The 13,804-nt window shown below is 45.3% G+C and overlaps 1 protein-coding gene across 1 annotated transcript; it reads right to left on the reverse strand.

The window, feature by feature from the left end:
• Positions 1-5,851: 5,851 nt before the first annotated feature.
• LOC308673848 (ATP-sensitive inward rectifier potassium channel 12) lies at positions 5,852-8,675 on the reverse strand. The gene has a single exon (XM_081337858.1). The coding sequence runs from the start codon at positions 8,610-8,612 to the stop codon at positions 7,305-7,307; it is 1,308 nt and encodes a 435-aa protein (XP_081193984.1). The 5' UTR covers positions 8,613-8,675; the 3' UTR covers positions 5,852-7,304.
• Between the last annotated feature and the right edge of the window lie 5,129 nt (positions 8,676-13,804).

Raw genomic sequence — 13,804 nt, forward strand, 5'->3', positions numbered from 1 at the left:
TTTGGACACCGTTCCCAGTGCCCCGATGACAATGGGCATCCCTGTTACCCGTTTCATCCATAATCGCCCAGTTTCGATGGCCAGGTCGCTCTATTTCGTAATTTTCCCCAGTTCTTTTTCTTCGACTCTGGCATTTGCTGGTACAGCGATATCAATCAACTGTACGCTTCGGTTCTCTACGACTGAGATATCTGGCGTGTTGTGTTCCAAATGGCGATCTGCCTGTGTTCAAAATTATTACTATTGTTGTTGTTGTTGCTGTTGTTTGATGGGCTGCTTCATCATTGGCTTTGTTTGAAACCACAGCCCCCAAACAAGATTAGGGTGGCAATTGTTTTAAAGATTGTAAGGGCAGCTGGAAGTTTCATGTAGGCCAACTCTTACTTATGTGCTTACTTACTCACGTTCTGACTTGTTTGTGTGTTGGTTTACTTATTTATTTATTTATTTATTTATTATAGTCTACTCTAGCTTAATGAAAAGAAGGGCTAGGAGTGTCACGATGGCAGTCTTCCAATATCTCAGGGGTTGCCCCAAAGAAGAGGGGGTCAAGCTATTCTCCAAAGCCCCTGAAAGCAGGACAAGAAGCAACGGAGGGAAACTCACCAAGGAGAGAAGCAACCTGGAACTAAGGAGAAACTTCCTGACAGTTAGAACAATTAACCAGCGGAACCTCCTGCCTCCAGAAGCCGTGAATGCTCCAACACTGGAAGTTTTTAATAAGAGACTGGACAGCCTTTTGTCTGAAATGGTATAGGGTTTCCTGCCTGAGCAGGGGGTTGGACTAGATGACCTCCAAGGTCCCTTCCGACTCTGTTATTCTGTTCAATGTTCCAATATCTCAGGGGCTGCCACAAAGAAGAAGGAGTCAAGCAACTCTCCAAAGCGCCTGAAGGCAGGACAAGAAGCAACGGATGGAAACTAACCAAGGAGAGAAGCAACCTGGAACTAAGGAGAAACTTCCTGGCAGTGAGAACCATTAATCAGCAGGAAGACTTGCCTCCAGAAGTCGTGGGTGCTCCATCACTAGAGGTTTTCAAGAAGAGATTGAACAACCACGTGCCTGAAATGGTGTAGGAACACTGCTATCTCAACCCCCAGCAACCAGTCCGCACAAACAAAGTCCCATCCCCAAGATGCAGGCAGCACACAAAACCACGCACTCTCCAGCTCATGGAAAACCTCTCTCTATGGAACCGGTCCCTAGTGCCCAAAGGTTTGGGGACCTCTGGTGTGGGGTTTCCTGCTTGAGCAGCGTGTTGGACAAGAAAACCTCCAGGGTCCCTTCCAACTCTGTTATTATGTTTTTATTTATTTATTTATTTATTTATTTATTTATTTATTTATTTATTTATTTATTTATTTATTAATCCCATTTATATCCCGCCCTTCTCCGAAGACTCAGGGCGGCTTACAATTTAAAGCACAAATCAAATGTGCTTAGCAATAGCCTTCATTCTATGTATATGCCTGCTTATTAGGGCTTTCGGGGGGCCCCTCCAGCGGCATTTTTTACAAAGTCAGCTTAATTGCCCCCAACAATCTGGGTCCTCATTTTACCTACCTCGGAAGGATGGAAGGCTGAGTCAACCTTGAGCCTGGTGGGACTCGAACCTGCACTAATTGCAGGCAGCTGGTGTTACTTAAGGAGGCATTAGCCCACAGCTCCACCAAGGCTCTTGCAACCCCTCTGACCTGAGTCCCACAACTGGACAAGGATGTAGATGTTCCTGCTGCAAACAGGTGGGGGGGGGAAACCTCTGAACTTAACATAAACCCTAAATGCATTAAAAAAACCTTTTCCCCCCACAATTCCTGGAAAACCCCCAGAAACTCTTGGTTCAGACTTGTGACCTGATGCCAATACACTTTGCATTATCCGCCCCCTCCATGGGTCAAGAAATATAGACATTAAATTAACCTCTTGGCAGAAATGTCCTTATGAGTAAGCAGTGATTCATTGAAGGAAAGGTATTAGTAATTGGTTAAGAATGCTAAAAACAGTAAACTTCAGGGTGGATAATGTCATTACATAGTTTAGTCTCTAGGTGGCACCAGGCTTAGATGATGGTGGCCTTGATAGGGAACCACTTTCCGTTTGTACTTCTGTTCAAGTTAGGTTTCAGTTAGGGCCTCAAAGTTACCTATCTGTGATGGAATGCATTAAGGAAGTGGATCCCCAGGAAGAAGGGGGTGGAATCCAGAGGACTAAGAGGCAACTCAGCCCAGAGAGCCTTTGTGAGAGAAAGAGGGTGAAGACAGCCCCTCCTCAAGAGTTCCCAGACTATATTGTAGATGCAGATAGTAAAGTCTGCATTCTGTCAGGATTCTGTCTATAGGTGTGAAACAATAAAGAACTTAGCTTGGAAGAATCCCCACGTGTCATTCTTGGTTTGGGATCTGACCTCATCCATAGCTGGCATTTCTTGGGCAACAAGGTGAGTGAATCAGTCTTCTTCAGTGGGGTGAGTTGTATTGGATGTTTATTTCAAGTACAATCGTGATTTCTAAACCAACATCATCTATGGGTTGTTCATGCTCTTTAAACTGAGGGTTGTCCTCAGCTGTCTCTTCAAAGAGAAGCGACGTTCAAAAAGAGAATTTCCACAGCGCTGTCAAACAAGGTTGAAACGCATCAAAGAAAACTGGGTTTGGGGGTTTTTTTTTGTAGAATGGCCAACCTCAATTTGAAAAAGTTGGCCAAGGATGCCATTCACATGGATTGTGGTTTATTGACTTCCTGCCCAATTTTAGGATTGCTGATTTTGTTCCTAGCCCTTATCAGTGAAGACCCATTTCTTTGGTTTCAGAATATTGAGCTACAGTGTATACAAGAGCATAAACAACAGAAATATGAGCCAACTTCAGCTTTTGTCCATGGTTTGTAACAAACCAAGCCAGATTATTCCTAGCTAGTTTGCCAATGACCTTGGAAAGAATGATCCAGGAAATCACTCGGGGGTTGGCGAAAATATATATATATATATATATATATATATATATATATATATATATATATATATATATATATATATATATATATATATATATATATATATATATATATATATATATATATATATATATATATATATATATATATATATATATATATATATATATATATATATATATATATATATATATATATATATATATATATATATATATATATATATATATATATATATATATATATATATATATATATATATATATATATATATATATATATAAATATATACACATATAATTATTATACATTATATAACAACACATTCAGTTTCTAGAGATATACATTTTATATAACATTATCCTCCATAGCTTATTATGAAGCAGAGAGAGGATTAAGAAGCCAGACTAAGAAGATGAGGAGAAGGAGGAGAAGAGTTATTTGTTAAGTCTGCATTGCATACCTACAATTTTTTTAAGTGGCTCTATGCAATAGTTTAAAAAATACATAGATACACACACACACACATATATATATACCGGTATGTAGAATATTTTAGTCTCTGGGATCAGACTGTACAATTATGTAACATAATTTAAAAAGCAAGTACTTGACTTAAAGATTCTTTTCCTCTTGTACAAATATTTACGGTGCTATACGCTTAGAAATTCATGTTCAGAACATCACCCATCCGTTCACCCTCCACAATTAGCATAAGAATTCATTTAGGAAAAAAACAACAACTGCAAAACACACAACCAACGTCTTGGAAGAAAACCACCGTCGAACAACGGTTCTCACAAAACCCTTTTCTGAAAAGTTCCAAAGCAGCTCATTGGATCAAGAGAGATCGGCTGGAACCTGAATATAAAGGCATCTAGGAAGCAGTGGAGTAGGAACGGGTTGATTCTGGGATCCATCTCTGCATTTCTAAATCAGCTCTTGTTAAATTCCCGGGTCCTTCAGATGCTTAGGCTCACCAGCCTAGCGAACCGGTTGAAAAAGGTTAGCAGGGTTGTGTCGTAGAAAAACAGCAGACCGTATGTGACGGTCTGAGAGAGAAAGAGAAAATAAATCAATAAAATCTTCAGGGATCCCGACTTCTGGTGATGGGAAGGACGCATCCATGTTGTCTTCTTGGCAACATCTTGGAAGTGGTTGGTTGTTCCTTTTGGATGGGACTTTCTTTCCCCCCCCCAACTTTACTACATCGTCTACACTTTGGGATCTTCACTGGCTCCCCTCCGTGAACCAATCAGTGGTACATTGGGCAATGTTGACACAGGTGTATTTTCAAGGTGTCTGCCAGTTTGGGACACACCTCCAAAGGTTGGACACCCTTAAATCCACAATTTAAAGTTGGGAGTTGGAGGGTGAAAACTTCCCCAGCTTCTCCAAGGGGAGAAGATGTTCTCCAATCTTTCTTAAGAAGCATTGCTTGGCTTTAATGAGGGTGTCCCCAGCCCGCTTTTTTTCCTCCTTCCCCTCCCGCTACGATGTTCTGTAAACCAGGATTTGTAATTTCACAAGTTGGGTGGACCTAGCCCACTGCGGTTGCTTTTGGCTCACCAGAGGCTTAACCAGCAGTGGCCATTTAACCCTGGTTTAGGAAAGCACGGTTAGGCAAACCATCGCTTGATTCAATGGGGCAGCACAACTTTGCGCATGCCAAGGTCGAAGTTGCGAGCTTTGTGCCTGCAACCCTACACTTCCATTTTCATCCAACCTGATTTGCGGCTCAGTTGTCCCAAATTTTGAGATTGGGAGAGTGGGTTAGCCTTAAAGCCACAGAAGCAGATCACATCTGCCATCTGATCAGCTGGCAACGTCAGTTGGCCCCCTTATATCTCAGAAATAATGGCTGCTAATTTTAGACAGTTTCTTCAAACGCTCTCGCTTCTTTGCAAGCTGTCACCGTCCTTCAGCTCCTAGCAGTTTGCCAGAGGGCAAATTCAGCCGTGGCGATATTTTATTTCTTATTTATTTATTTTAATGTTTGTTTTTTTTCACTTAACAGTTAAAGGTGGGGTACTCGGAGACTGATGGCTAGTGCAACATCTTTCACATTTATTGCCGATGTGATCAGCTGCCCGGCTTGGCCTAGGACTGCATCTAGATGGGTGGACATGTGACTCTGATTAAGGCTGGGGATGAGGACAGAGCAGTAATGGGAAAAAGCAGGGGTGAAGAAGAAGGCACAAACAGAGCGAGGTTTGGGTAAGGTCAGGAGGGAAGGCAGAGATGTGTGGGGCAAAGATCGCATCACCTTTACAAAGGGCACGATTAAGCATGCTCTGGTTTAACGAAAGTCTTGGTGCTCTCTGAGGTTGCTTGTTTTCTTGCAGATCTTTCATTGTCCAAACTAGCTAACATCATCGAGACTCTAGAAAGGGTACAGAGAAGAGCAACAGAGATGATTAGGGGGCTGGAGGCTAAAACATATAGGGAACGGTTGCTGGAATTGGGTATGTGTAGTTTAATGAAGAGAAGGGTGAGGGGTGAAAGGATAGCAGTGTTCCAGTATCTCAGGGGCTACCACAAAGAAGAGGGAGCCAAGCTATTCTCCAAAGCTTCTGAAGGTAGGATAAGAAGCAACGGATGGAAACTAGTCAAGGAGAGAAGCAACCTAGAACTAAGGAGAAACTTCCTGACAGTGAGAACAATCAACCAGTGGAACAACCTGCCTCCAGAAGCTGTGTATGCTCCAACACTGGAAGTTTTTAAGAAGAGATTGGAGAGCCATTTGTCTGAAATGGTATAGGGTTTCCTGCCTGAGCAGGGGGTTGGACTAGATGACCTCCAAGGTACCTTCCAACTTTATTATTATTATTATCAGTGCTAGAAGGGAGTGGGGTGGGTGGAGAGGAGGAGGAGGAGGAGGAGGAGGAGGAGGACAACTGTGGGGTCCTTGGTACTCTCTGAGCTGGGTTGTTTTCTTGCAGATCTTTCATTACCCAAACTAGGTAACATCATCAGTGCTGGTCATGTTACCTACTTTGGGTCATGAAACTTCTTCAAGGAAATCACCAAGCTCACAAAGCACCAAGGACCCCTCGTTTCAACCCTGAGACACAAATATTCTCGTTTATTGGTTAAAGAAAGAGTTTTGCTCCAAATAGTTGGGAGGAAAATCAGCCGAGTTCATTTCATTTGGCCATCTGCTGTTTTTAAAACCAGAACATCCGTCTTTGAGGAAGAACGATGCGATTGGTGAGGGCCATCATCAACAGATAATATGATAGTTCTCAAGGCAGAATTTCCCCCCCCAGCCCCCCCCAATCTCAGGGCTGCAATCTGTGGGTGTATCTCCAGAAGCTCAAAGCACTTGACGATGGAACAGAAATGGACTCTTAAAAAGCTAAGCAAGTTCAGGTCTGGTTAGGATGTAGAAGGGGAAAAAACTTTCCAAAAGAAAAAAGGAAGAAAGACTAGAAACCCTTTTCAAAACTTCCCAGAAGAAGGCCAGGCTAGGTCACTTCGGTAGGATTGCCAAGAAGACTCCTGTGGAAGCATCCATAGGTTCACCAGGCATTGAACTTGACTTGAGGACGCTCCTACTAGAACTTGTCGAACGGCCCACGAGAAACATATATGAGGAGAGCAAGTTGGCTTGCAAAAAAGGAAGCCTAAATTTCCTGACCACTCAAAACCTCCATGGAGGACATCTTCTGCAATTGCCCAGATGGGCTTCCTCATGCCATCGAAAGCTGGAACCGGCCCTGGAGTTCCACCACCTGAGGTTTTCTCATCAACTCCTCTCAACCATGACAGCACAGTAAAATCATGAAAGAGATGTCCATCTTGACTTAGTGCAAAATATTCCCGTCTCTTGACGGTACGTATCTTCGAGACAAACATGCCCGGTTTGATTTCCTGATGTTCTCTTCTTCTGAACCGCTGTGAGATAATACTAGTCTTAAAAAAGGAAAAAAGGAAAATCTAATTTTCCACCAAGGGAAGGAGAGACTCTCAACGCTCTCTCTCAGCGTGCATTGTCATTCCTGCACAAAGCATAAAACCCTAGAAAAGTGTGTCTGTGTGGGTGTTTCTGTTTTTTTGCTGCCAAACCCACGGGTGCCACCCTTTGGCAGCTGCTTTGCGGGACGTTCTAACCTAGGAGGGCTACCACCTTACGAAACCCCGCGCCGTTCAGCCATTATTGCACGTAATTATTTTCTCAAAAGACCACAAAACGCAACATCCGACAAACCACACTAATTCTCAGGCATCCCTATGGCACTTGCATTGTTCTGCATACGTTTTTTGTTTTTTTGAGAAGCTTGGTAAGAAGGAGAAAGGAGAGGTCAAAGAAACTCTGCAAACACTTAGGAAGCCCCCACCTCCCCCCGAGTCATATTTCTGATTCTCTCCGGTAGGACCTTTGGTCGAGAGGTCCTACAGAAGTTGGCAGCCTATCAAATTCAGGCTGGTCAACCGAGCACGGATTGTCCAAACCTCTGCAGTCTTCATCTTCTTCTTCTACCTCCTCCTCCTCCTCATCCCGACTCATAAGGGCAAGCTCGTTCTCATAACAGAAGGAATTGGTGTTGGGAAGCAGGAATTTGTTCTCCACCAAATCCTTGGCACTGCAACAGGGAGTCGACGGGACCTCATAAGTCTTGTGGAAGTGTGAATAGTCCACTTTGTATTGGTTTTTCTCCTCAAAGAGGACGGGCTCAAAGCGGTGGCCCCAGAGGATCTCACTGGACAAGTACGAACTCCGAGCTTGAGTGGTCATCGCCGTGGCCTCCACCATGCCTTCCAAGATCACCACGATCTCAAAATCGTCCGTCTCCAAGTCTTGCCGACTGATCCCAAAGAGGGGGCTCTCCTCGTTGATCTCGTGAAGGATCGTCAAGGGGGAGACCAGAAAAATACGGTCCAAGCCTTTGTCAAACCCAACATCTATGTCAATCTGGTCAAGGGGGATGTATTCCCCCTCCTCGGTGATCCTGGGCTTCAGGAGCTGGGCTCGGACGTGAGCCTCGACGATGTGACTCTTGCGAAGGTTGCCCACTCTCCACATCAAGCAAAGCTTGCCATCCCTCATGGCCACCACGGCGTGGTGGCTGAAGAGCAACGTTTCCGCTCTCTTCTTTGGCCTGGCCATTTTGGCCATGATGGCGCCAATCATGAAGGAGTCAATGATGCACCCTACGATAGACTGAAGGACCACCATGAAGACAGCCAGGGGACACTCCTCGGTCACGCAGCGGAAGCCATAACCGATGGTCGTCTGAGTCTCAATGGAGAAGAGGAAGGCAGCCACAAAGCCGTTCACCTGCAGGAGGCAAGGGGTAAAGCTCTCATCCTTGGTGGGCTTCTCAATGTCCCCATGGACCAGGGCAATCAGCCAAAAGACGAGGCCAAACAGTAACCAGGACACCAGGAAAGCAAGGGAGAAGAGCAGCAACATGTATCTCCAACGGATATCCACGCAGGTGGTGAATATGTCGGCGATGTATCTCTGAGGTTTATCATCCATGTTGGTGAACTCGACATTACACTGGCCGTTCTTCTTCACGAACCGATTCCGGCATTTCCTCCGCGTGTGGATCTTACCGTTGCCAAAGCCATTCACTCCGGGCATGGTGGTCAAGATCAAGCCGTCTTCCTCAGAAGACACAATGCTGTAAGGGTTGACTCTGCCTGTAGTCATCCCTGAGTTAGCCTGTTGTAACTCTGGAAGTCTTTCGGGGTCTCGCTTTGCTGCTCGAGAAAAAGGAAGGGGACCCCCAGCTTTAAGTGTAAACAGGCAGGTAGATCCAAGCAGAGTCTCTGCAACGAAACAACAACAGCAAAAGTTGGATTATTACAGGTAGTCCTCAACTTACAACTGTTCATTTAGTGACTGTTTAAAGTTACAAGGGCAGCAAAAAAAGTGGACTCACGACCGTTTTTCTCGCTTACGGCCGTGGCAGCATCCCCATGGTCATGTGATCAAACTTCAGGTGTTTGGCAACTGACTCATGTTTATGACGGTCGCAGTGTCCCCTTTGGCGACCTCCTGACCAGCAAAGTCAATTCACTTCACAACCGTGTCACTAACTTCACAACTGCAGCGATTCACTTAACAATTGCGGCAAGGAAGGTAGCAAAACGGAGCAAAACGCGGATAACAAGTGTCTCACCTAGCGTCAGAAATTTTGGGCTGAACTGTGGCCGTCAGTTGAGGACCACCTGTATCTCACCAAGAAGCTTTGGAGAGTCTCGCTCTTCTTGGCAATTCTTGTTTTGTGGGGCATGTTAAGGAAAGGAAAAAAAACACAGTTATCCCACTAATACAACTATCGTACATCTAATTCTGTCTGTGTCTTCATCCACAAAAGTTATGAAATAATTCCACATTTTCTTTTCCCCTCCTTATGTCTTCTTCCTGATCCCGGTAGTCCTCGTTTAGAAACTGCCTGGTTTAGTGACCATTCATAGTTATGGCGGTGATGAGAAATTCAATTTGTGGCCAGTTTCCGCATTGATAAGCTTCAGAAGCCTGTCAAGCAAAGTTGAAGTCAGATCACAAGCCCCCTTGTGGTTTCACTTAGCAACCGCTTTGAATAATGACCAAATGGCCGGTCCCAATTGTGACTGCTAAACGAGGACTCCGTGTATACCTCACTTCCCCAACTTCCAGACCCCAAACCATCCACAACTGGAGATGTGGACAGCATTTCACCGCCCTGAGTCCTTCGGGAGAAGGGCGGTATACAAATTAAATAAAATAAATAAAATAAATAAAATTTAGCACCAGCTCTGATGACGGATTCGAAAGCCAAGCGCAGCGTGTTAACACAGCCAGTGTGTGACACGTTACACACTCAGTACTAAATGTAGGACAGGGTGGAATATTGCTCTTCCTTTAACTGATGGGGCTTCTCAGCGTGAATAAGTGAGCAGACACTAAATTTTGGCAGCTCATCAAAGGCCTGGCTCTTGTCTAGATGCCTACTGTCAGCAGGGAACTCCGAAGCCCCCCACATCCAAGTTGACAGTTAGAACAATTAATCGGTGGAACAACTGGAGATGCTGCAACGGTCGTAAGTGTAGAAAACGGTCCTAAGTCGCTTTCTAACTTCCCGTTCTAACTTCGAACGCTCACTAAACGAATTGTTGTCAGTCGAGGACGACTTGTATAAAATGTGCTTTTTAACCACCGCTGGCGGACACCCCCACGAGAAAGCAGATAGAACAAAGGCAAACCGCCACCCTTTAAACCTAAACAAGCTTCCTTAAATTAAGATGCATCTTCTCCCCCCCCCCCCCGTTTTTTTTTTTGCCCAGTCATTTCTGCTTCTGCGGCATCACAGCTGGAGGATCAACCTCTGGAGGAAGGGGGGAACAAAACGGAGAGGAAAAGCTGAAATTGACCAAGGGGGTCTTATCGTGAGTGGTCAACCCGAGAATGTTTTGCAAGCCCAGAGCAATTCCCTAGCTTTTCAAGCAGCTGATCGGAGGCTAAATCTGATTTTGCTGAGTTTACATTTTAATTAACATTAAATTACATCCAGTCAACCTGATTATCTCCATCTATTTTAAAAAACCCTCGCCTTCTGTCACCTTAAAAAAATGACAAGCCAGCGGTGGCTTTCGGGCTGTGTGTATGTGTGTGTGTGTGTGTGTGTGTGTTGTGGCTGTGGGATTCAGGCTCATGGACTTTTTTTGCTGGAGAACTGCTCTCCCTGGGTGGGGTGGGATGGGGTGGGGGGGTCTGGAAGATTGCTCTTCCTCCTCACATTAGCGGATGTCTTCAAAGCGGGCAGTGAAAATAGGCCAGGTGGCTACGCTGAGCGCTCAAGCCTTGTTCATTTCAACCCCCCAAAAGAAGAATATCCCCCAGAGGCTTCTTTAAAAATTCTTTTGGCCCCAACAGAAAATGCTTTTGGGGGGGGGGCTTGGTTTCGTTTTGTTCTGCCTAACGGTGTTTGTTTTTTAAATGGAGCAAATCGGGATTCTTTGCTCCGTCTTCCAGAGGCTGAACAAAAGCTGGTATTTAGCACCCTACTGAGAAATGGGGGGGAGGAGAAGGCCCGTTCTCAAGGAGGGTCTTTCAAGCGGTTGAGCCTGGAGGGCCTCCATTAGTCAGCCGTGGTGAGAAAGGAGAAGGAGGTAAAATCCACTTTGGCTCAAGGTCCATGTGGTTGCTTTGGCAGTGACGTGGAAGTTGTAGACGTCCCTGTTACTATTTTGTTCTGCTTTTTTAATGCATTTGGGTCAACTCAAGAGGTGGACATGCTTAATATTTCTTCCCCGTCCTGTTTCCCCCCCACAATCACCCTGTGAGGTGGGCTGGGCTGGGAGAGGGATTGGCTGAAAGTCACCCGGCTGGCTTTCATGCCTTAGGCAGGACTAGAACTCACCATCTCCTAGTGATTGCCCCAAGGTTAACCCAGCTGGCTTTCGCGCCTAAGGCAGAACTAGAACTCACCGTCTCCTGGTGATTGGCCCAAAGTTCACCCAGCCGGCTTTCATGCCTAAGGCGGGACTAGAACTCACCATCTCCTGGTGATTGGCCCAAAGTCACCCATATGGCTTTCATGCCTAAGGCAGGACTAGAACTCCCCATCTCCTAGTCATTGACACAAAGTCACCCAGCTGGCTTTCATGCCTAAGGTGCGACTAGAATTCACCCTCTCCTGGTCATTGACACAAAGTCACCCAGCTGGCTTTCATGCCTAAAGCGGGACTAGAACTCACCACATCCACTGATTTCTCAGCCAGCACCTTCACTACTATACCACACTAGGGTCTCCAATTATTGGCTTCTTCCCTAACCAGGTTACGTTGCTGGGATTTCCCGATGGCGACCCATCCTTGCCTGAACTGAACATCTCTTTTTGAGACCAGCTCTTTCCGTTCCTTCCACCCCACACCCTGACTCCACTTTTCCTCCAGCGTAGACAGTCACAAGACGTGACTCACAAACTCTTCTCAATGGGAAGGCCATCTGCCTGCGACAACTGTGCCCCTTCGACGATTGGGCTGGATTCACCCTCTCATCGGCACTTTTGAACTGTTCTGAGACGCCCCAGAAGGAAATACAAATTGCTGATTCTAATGCTGCCTTTTTATTCTTTTTTTCCCCTATTGGCTTCTTTGCACCAATTGTTCTCCAATTTTCCTGTTAGGGTCCCCGGGAAAATGCATAAATAGCCAATAAACGGAAGCTTGTAGAGATCTCACACACACACCCCAAAAAATATTGAAACAATTCCTAGAAAACCATTGATCGTTGGACTGCTGTGCCTTGAAATCTGATCGGTTCTAATCCTGAAGCATCATTTGATGGCTTCCTCTCCTAGCAGGAGCTGGGGAAATGGCTCCTCTCCTCAAAAAACCTGGATCTGGTTTAATCGATCCCCCGCAAGAGAGAAATAAATCCAAATAAATAAATAAATCTTTAACACGAAGCACTTTCGATAGACAAGCTGCCCCAGCAAGAACAACAACAACAACAAAATAATTTCGTCAGAAAAAAGAAGCAGAAGGAAGACACAGGGACACCCTCACCCCACCGCATTCAAGAGTCTAAAACTGGTGTTGGGGGTTGCAGGAGAGCCTTGAGGAGGGGGGGGGACGCAGAGATCATAATTGCAGGGTTTCAGGGGAACAAGGCAGAGTCACCCCTCTTTTCTCTGACTGCCAAGGAGAAAGGGGCAGGGCCGGAAAGACAGCGCTTGAAAGGGCCGATCCACTGCGGAGGTTGAAGAACCTTTCTGGGACGAGGTAGGAGGTTCTTGAGGCTGGTAGCACGGGTTAGTAGTGCATTGTGGGGGGCTTTCAGGGCTGTGTGTCAGTGGGACAGGATGCACAAAGGGGACAACAAATCCAGAGGACTCCGCTGTCTTCATTAAGACTGCCTTTCTTAAGAACAACTCAACAGGTTCCCAACGGGAAACCAAGCAACCTCGGAAGATTTCCAAAAAGAGGGATAAAATAGGTAAAGGTAAAGGTTCCCCCGCACATGTGTGCTAGTCGTTTCCGACTCCAGGGGCCGGTGCTCATCTCCGTTTCAAAGCCGAAGAGCCAGCGCTTGTCCGAGGACGTCTCCGTGGTCATGTGGCCGGCATGACTAGACACCAAAGGTGCACGGAACGCTGTTCCCTTCCCACCGGAGTGGTCCCTATTTTTCTACTTGCATTTTTTACGTGCTTTCGAACTGCTAGGTTGGCAGAAGCTGGGACGAGTAACAGGCGCTCACTCTGCTACGCGGCACTCGGGGATTCAACCCCCTTAATGCCTGTCTTGCTTAGCAGTAGAAAATTTGGGCTCCGTTACGGTCATAAGTCAAGGACAGCCTGTATTATGAAATATATATACTGTATATATATTTTTCTTGGTCTGTTTTTCAACTTGCCTGGTCTAGCCAATATTCCTGGCCCATTCTGATTCTTTTTCATCAAAGGATGAAGCATTATCTAGCTCGTCCTTTTCCAGATTCAGCTGAGTAGACTTCTTACCAAATTACCAGACTGACAGACAGATAAATACATAAATAGGCAGAATTATTTGGAGGAGGGCCCCAAATTCAAGAGGATTGAAATGACCACTTTTGTGATAAATTGCAATTTTTTCCCCAAGGGAAATCAGTAAGACCATTAGTCGCTTAGGTGAGATGGCCGATGTATAAATTGGATTAATAAATAAATTAGCTGGGATCTGTCTTAAAATACGTAGTAGATCGTATCCTCACACGGTTTCAACAAGTGAGCGTGTCTTTTAGCTGGAGGGAAAAATGTCTTCCAGCTTGACAATAGGAAAAAAAACCAAGTAAACCTTTATTTAATAAGGAAAAAAGGTTGTTTAACTTGAATCTTACTATTCTTTTGCTTGGGATTTAATATCTTTATTTCTCCC

This window comes from Vipera berus (assembly GCF_964194415.1).
Source record: "Vipera berus genome assembly, chromosome: 13".
NCBI classification, from domain to species: Eukaryota; Metazoa; Chordata; class Lepidosauria; order Squamata; family Viperidae; genus Vipera; species Vipera berus.